This window comes from Pimephales promelas, chromosome 12 (assembly GCF_988280905.1).
Source record: "Pimephales promelas chromosome 12, fPimPro1.hap1.1, whole genome shotgun sequence".
In the NCBI taxonomy this organism is placed as follows: Eukaryota; Metazoa; Chordata; class Actinopteri; order Cypriniformes; family Leuciscidae; genus Pimephales; species Pimephales promelas.
Genome location: NC_142780.1, coordinates 19,291,227 through 19,298,343, shown reverse-complemented (window position 1 = coordinate 19,298,343; position 7,117 = coordinate 19,291,227). Strand labels below are relative to the sequence as shown.

The 7,117-nt window shown below is 36.5% G+C and overlaps 1 protein-coding gene across 2 annotated transcripts; it reads left to right on the top strand.

Annotated features, from left to right (window-relative positions):
• The first annotated feature begins 2,338 nt into the window (after positions 1–2,338).
• On the top strand, positions 2,339–6,852 carry cldc1 (C-type lectin domain containing 1). Of its 2 annotated transcripts, XM_039679966.2 has the most exons (6): positions 2,339–2,622; positions 2,739–2,840; positions 4,477–4,632; positions 4,732–4,883; positions 5,024–5,145; positions 6,602–6,852. In XM_039679966.2, the coding sequence occupies exons 1-6, from the start codon at positions 2,526–2,528 to the stop codon at positions 6,765–6,767; spliced, it is 795 nt and encodes a 264-aa protein (XP_039535900.2). In that variant the 5' UTR covers positions 2,339–2,525; the 3' UTR covers positions 6,768–6,852. The 2 variants fall into 2 exon arrangements, with proteins under 2 accessions (XP_039535900.2, XP_088973749.1); XM_089117623.1 differs by lacking the exon at positions 2,739–2,840 and having other exon boundaries at positions 2,369–2,622.
• Positions 6,853–7,117: the final 265 nt, after the last annotated feature.

Sequence of the window (7,117 nt, the reverse complement as noted above, 5' to 3'; positions counted from 1 at the left end):
GTAAATGTATACCCCTTGTTGAGTTTAGTTCTTTGTCCATCATTGTTGAGGCTTTGAATAATTTTGTGGTTCTCTTTTAATTTTCCTGTGCTGTGCTCCCACAGTAAAGCCCATAGTAAAGCCCATTGTAAATCTCAGGACAAGGATTTATGTCTGGGGACCACAAGGGGGTACTGGGTGTCGACAGTAAAAAAATGAAAATAGAAATAATGAAAACCGTATACTATTTTTTCATACTATCATAGCTTGAATAAACTGTGATCAATCTTATAGTAATAATGTTATTTTGGGTATTCTGAGTGTTTGGTGAATGGAATGAAACATCAGTGACACATTTTTTAAAACAGTTAAAAGTGTTAAGTTTTTGCAAGAGGAATAAAATCAAGTTGCTGCTTTTTAAGACATTACAAAGATTGTTGAATTGAACTCAGTGGCAGTATTTTTAAGGAAGTCTGCTGGAGTCTTTATCTTAAATTACGTGCTAAAGGATGGATTGGGATTTACTTATTTATTTATTGCCAAAGACAACAGGGAACTAAACTAAATGGCATGAACAATTTAAGTATGACTGAGGTTAAAAAACTAAAAAATCCTATTGAGATGTAATTACATCGCAGTTAGGACCTATCTCAAAGTGATTTGTGATACTAAATTTAATTATTCTTATTGTAATTATTGCTTTCAGAGATGCAGCTGTTTTTGAGAAAGCAGGAACAGGAAGTGAAGAAACAGCTGGAGACGGGAAAGGAATGTAGCCGAGGCCATGCAGAATAACCTTTTTATGATAAACCAACAGCTGCAAGAGACAGAAAACTCTGAGAAGGAATACAGGACATGGTGCAATATTGAGGTTTTACTTTCACATTTACATTTATTCATTTAGCAGAATTTATTCATTTCTCCACAGCAGTGGAATGAAAAGGATTTTTTTGACAGAAGGAGGAAAAACGATGTAAAACACCACACCAGAGATGCTGTGATATATCTACTGTCAAATTCAAATGCATAAACAAGAGTCAAGGGTAGATACTCCCTCATGAAATATATTCATTCTTCACTCATTGAAAGTCCTTTTTATCTCAAGTAGGAAAGTGACTTCTATCTGAGGAATGGCTCAGTCATGCACAGGAAAAGGTAGACTCAGTTAAACTGGATCAGCAAAAAGAAATTTGTCTCCACAGGAAAAAGTGATGTTTTGACGAAGATATAGTATAATGGATTAAACATCTATATTCTGATCCAGAAGATCAGTACAGAGCTCTGTCAGTTAAATATTAAAACAGCAGTGTCCTATTAAATCAGGCCAGAATAATTTGCATAAATTCTGAGTCATGGATAGACCAAAAGCTTGCGTCATGATTTTGTCAAAGTGCCGAGTCATGCTTTTGACTTGTTTTTTTTTCCTCACAGTTTTATGTCTCATCAGTCTCTGAAAGCAGCACAAGAGAGTTTGCCAAAACCTTTAGTGACATAGTGTTTAACCTTATATGTAATTGGGTCTGGGACAGATTTTTTTTTTTTTTTTTTTTTTTTTGGTTTTAAGGATTTCCACCCAAATACTGAGCGATGGAATGACAACTAAGAAGCATTTTTAAAAGTTCATAAAACTATTTTGCTATATGAAAGGGTTAATTCACCCAAAAACTTTAATTCTGAGTTATTTAATTTAAGTTATTCTAAACATATAAAGTTGAAGTGAACATAAAGAAAAATAAGTTTGAAGAATGTTGGTAACCAAACAGTTGCTGCTCCCTAATGACTTCCATAGTATTTTTGTTTATTAACCCACATTCTTCAAAATATCATCTTAACATGTTCAGCACAAGAAATAAGTTCATACAGCAGGTTAAGCACTGCTTTGTGTGGACCAGTTAAAAAATATGGATGTAATAACTTTAATAATTAGATGTCAGATTAGGCACAATTTCCCAGAAAAGGGAATTAATATGATATATTTCACTTCTTAATTTAATTTGCTTTTAGTCTTGAGACTCCATTGTACACACAAAGGTAAATCATCTGAAATTAAATACATGTTTTGATGTTTTGTTTACAGCTAGATTTCACAACTTGTTCAGTATGAAACATTTTACAGGAATATATCTGGTGGAAAAAAAAAACTTATTACACTATTATGAACAAACTGTTCTTATTGGCTAGAACAATCTACGACTGACTCATTGAAAAATATTCAGTATTGCATAACCATCTCTCTTCTAATTTTTCCTGCCAGAGTTTCCCTTCTTCCAGCCCTGAATGGGGGCGGGGGAGAAAAGGGGATAAAAGTTAGAGCCGAGAGGGCTGTAAAAAAGTTCGTGCAAGTCTGAGCAGAGAAAACTCAGGAAGAACTTTCTCTTCTTAATTCTTCCAGGGAAGCTCTCCTTTTACTGCTCTCCTCTTCATGGACTGTTAGTTCATTTTTGGTGATCTGGGGGACAGGACTACAAGATAAAATTACTTAAAGAGCTCTGCTATTAAATCAAGAAGACGGTGCTCGACAGATTTACTGAACTTTATGTTTTAAGATGGAAGATATAGAAAATTACACCAGTTTACAAGAGTTTACAGAAGACATCTCTCATAGTGGGAACAGACCCATACTCACATCCCAGGGCAAACAAGGTAATGTATGCGTGTTCATAGTGTGAGAACTGTATGTGAACTTGAGGGGAGAGTGGAATACAAAGAGACATGTGGGACAAGACAGAGTAATAACCAATGATTTTGTGCTTAATCAGGTGTTCAGAAAGGGACGAAGTGTTTGAGGGGACAGACTTCTCTTGTCCTGCTCATTGCTCTATTGACCTCAGTTTGTGCAAACATAGTACTTGGCATTCTCTGTAAGTAAACACACTGCTACACGTACTACACATCACGCACATGAGCATGTCTATCTGGTGATGTCAAAGTGCGTTTTGGGTTGCATAATGAATAGAATAGAATAGAATAGAATAGAATAGAATAGAATAGAATAGAATAGAATAGAATAGAATAGAATAGAATTAGAGATGAACCAATATTAAAATGTTGGATGATAGGCTACTGAAACGATGGTATCAATTTTGTATAAATAATAACAACAAACTGTCCAAACCTAAATCTACCATGATTGTGACTCACGAGACTAATGTTTGTACGTGTGACGGACTAAAACATGTATGGCGCTCGTGCGGTTTTATTCTAAACGTTTTCCTCGCCTTTAAATACGCAACGACCACAATGAACGAATACCTACGATAATTACGTGACGAATTTACAATTTAAAATGCAGGTTTCATAAAGGCTGCTGATATAGCTGGTTTACAACTAAGGATTTGTCACAAAAAAAAAATCTAACTCTAAATCTAATGTTTTACAGCTACCCCGTTACCCCTCACAATTAGGCTACAACTAGGACTGATGAACAGTGCAATTGCTGTTAACTCTTAAATAAACATTCATATTAACTAACTTACCATAAAACATTGCCCGCTCCGAGTGACGTCCTCCTCGAATAAGATGTGAATAAGAAAGTTCAGCAAAGAATGAAAATGTAATAAACCAGATGCTGGGTCAAAATAACCCAACCAGATGTTTATTTCTGAATTAACCCCTTACAATTCATTTGACCCCGCATGAGCAACCCAATAATGTTTTTACAGTGCCCCAAACAACCCAACAATTTGTTTACAGAAACAACCATTTTTTAAAATTGTTTTTAGGGCACTGATATGTGTGTCCCTGAATAGAATAGAACAGAATAGAATTGTGGATGAAATATTATTTGATAAACAAAATATTATCTGATTGTTGTAGAATATTTGTCTACATAAAATAATAATAAAAACCCTCGATTTAAATGCAGTGAAACTTAACAAGAAAATGGAATTTTGACATTTTGACATTATCTGAAGATTACATTTAACAGTGTTATTAAATTAAATTATAACTAAGTCTTAATAGTGTAACTTTAAGTGGCAAAACTATAATGTTAAAAATTTTAGAGAATTTAAAAATACTGACCCGTACTGATACTGATACTGGCCAATAAGCGGATCATGTATCCTTACAGAATAGAATAGAATAGAATTTTTGTTGAATGTTTTGTATTCAGCTTTAGGACATGTTCATAATATCAATTCCAAATATACCTAAATGGCTGGTTTCAGATTAAATGTGGTTTATTTTAAGACAGGGAAACATTTTGGAATCTGATTAGCATTTGCATGACTACTGGTTAAAATATTGGGGCAATTGTGACCAGAGAGTCACATTGGTAAGCCGAAGCTTGCAGGTTTAATTCTCAATAATGACTGAGGTGCCCCCAATCGCTCCCAGGCACCACAGCAAAAATGGCTGCCCACTGCTTCACTACACCTAATGTGTGTCCACTAACTTGAATGAGTTAAAAGCAAAGGGAAATTTCTGAGTATGGGTTACCATACTTGGCCTTCACTTTTTTGATGGTATAAACTCTCTATCTCTGTGTCTCTGCAGTGGTAAACAGTCGCAGATCATCTGTCCCTGTAGAGCCAGTCAAGAGTGATCAGTCTGAATCTGGGTCTCTGTCTCTCAAACTTACTACCATGCAGGAGCGTTTCTCCCGCCTCTGCTCAGAATACACAACCCTTGGACAGACTTGTTCAAAACCAGGTGAGGAAAAAATGATATAGGACTGAGACAAAAACAAGTGGAATGGTATTTGCAGCCCAAGGGTTTTCGTTCAGAATCATTAACATCTCTCTTCCACAGTGATCAAGTGTAGGCCATGCCCAGAGAACTGGATGCATTTAGAAGAGAGGTGTTATTTCTTTAGTGAGGATAAACTTGACTGGCAGCACAGCAAAGAGAGCTGCGCGTCCATGGGTGGCCATCTGACAATACTGCACAGCCACGAACAACACGTAAGTGTGGCAGTGTTTTTCAATGGATGCTCTTCTAAAAACATTTATTTCAATAAATAATGTTTGCATCATGTTTATTCACTGTGATATATTTATTCATTATGATATACAGGACTGATGTATTTTTATTTTTAATACAGCACACCCTTGAGGGTGTCGCACGCAATCAGGGTGGATTTGACTACCATTTCTGGATCGGCTTATCAGACGCTGAGACTGAGGGAGTGTGGAAATGGGTGGACAACACAGTGGTTAATAAGACGTACGCGCGCGCACACACACACACACACACACACACACACACACACACACACACACACACACACACACACACACACACACACACACACAGATCAACTGAACAAAATTTAGATTTATATAAATTCTATTACTATTTATAAAATTTTAGAACTCTTCCTTAACATCTCAGTAGTCAAGACACTGATGGTAATTACAATGTGAACTGGTGGGATCACTGTTGCCATATAATTTTTAGGAGAAGTTGCTAGAGGCAGGTCAGTTTGTTGCTAAAAGTTGCTAATGATGTCATTGTGGGATGGCATCATTGCATAATGACATAAAACAGTATGTGATGGCATGAAAACATGAAGATTTTCTGGCTGTGCTCCAAATCGCATACTTCCTTACTAAATAGTGGGCGAAAAAAAAACAGCATGTGACAAATTAATTTTGTCCTATTTAACAGTACTCGTAAAATAAAAGGGTAGTAGGCAAAAAGTACCCGGATGCATATTACGATGGACATTTTACTATCCCATGAGGTCACGGGAGAGGATTTGTGAATGGCAGTGAAGTGAAACTATACTGACGCTGGAAGGGCACATGATAATAACAACATGGCGAAATGTCCAGATTACATTCATACTACACACATTCAGACAACATAGATCACACTTTTTCTGTGAAGTAATTATTCAAAATAAGTACCTACTCATGAGAGTATGCGATTTCAGACGCAGCCGCTGTGTTTGAAATACTTGTCTACTATAAAGTATGCGAAAAACAGTGTGCCAAAAATGTAGTAGCCCATGTTTGAATACATATTCGAAAAACATAGGAGAAAAGTACCAGGATGACCTATCTCTGGCGAGATTATGAAGTCAGATTATTCCATAGACACTTCACTTTTCCATGAGGCCAAATGAAAATGACAACAGCTATAAGCAACATAGCCTATGTAGTACGTTCATACATTCATACTTTATAGAACATGCTTTTTTTTAACGGTCACAAAATAAGTTTCAAGCAACACTATCTCACGACCAATTCGTACGAATTCGACGCATGATTAAAAAGTGTCTAATTCGTACTAATTCGTACGACCTCACTCGTACTAATTCGTACGATTTGTCTAAACCCACGTCATGGTCAAGTTTAGGGGCGGGGTAAGGGGTAGGTCATTCGAATTCATACGAATTGGCCAATTCGTAAAATATGTACGATTTAGCAAAATCGTATTAATTCGTACGAGTGAGGTCGTATGAATTGTTACGAATTAGCCACTTTTTAATCATTCGTCGAATTCGTACGACTTGGTCGTGAGATCGGGTTGCTTTCAAACCAAATGTAGTAGGCCTATTGCTATTCAGTATGCATTTGTTGTGTCATTTGGAGGGTAAACTGTGCACTTTTTTTTTTTTTACAAAATTGCTAAATTGACATCACTGTTTTCCTGGTTGTTCCGCTGCTCTCTGTAGGTATTGGAATGAATGGCATAAAGAGCCCAATAATCACCAGTCAGGAGGGGTTCATGGAGAAGACTGTGCAGTGCTGGACTCACGCTCAAAAACCTGGTTCGACGTGCCCTGTGATTTCAGTTATAAACGTATCTGTGAGATGGATCCTATTACCTTGAACATTTGAATTGAAATTGAAATGTGTAAAAATGTAGCCTATATCTATTTTTCTATTGTCCTCCTTCTTTTAAATAAACACTGAGAATCTCGGAGATTAAGGCGAAGTGTAGTTTGTGTGTCCTTAATTTGACTAGACATTTGGAAAAGCTGAAAACACTGCCCAATAATGTTTTTTTCCACTCATCACCACCCACTTTCCCAAGGCACCAAGAGTGACACTGCTGACGTAAGACGCTGCTGATGTGTATCTGGTGCGTCCGTGTAATTCAAATAAATATGGCTGGTTTTATGCAAGTCTTTCTCTGTGACGATTGTTTTGTTTACAGCGTGTGTTTCCCTCAGAGACTAGTGTAAACG

Excerpts from the sequence above, each read along its gene's own strand:
- cldc1 (XM_039679966.2), top strand. The coding sequence starts at position 2,526 with ATGGAAGATATAGAAAATTACACCAGTTTACAAGAGTTTACAGAAGAC. Across the intron at positions 4,633-4,731 it reads ACAGACTTGTTCAAAACCAG|TGATCAAGTGTAGGCCATGC; the intron begins GTGAGGAAAAAA and ends TCTCTTCCACAG. Across the intron at positions 5,146-6,601 it reads AACACAGTGGTTAATAAGAC|GTATTGGAATGAATGGCATA; the intron begins GTACGCGCGCGC and ends TGCTCTCTGTAG.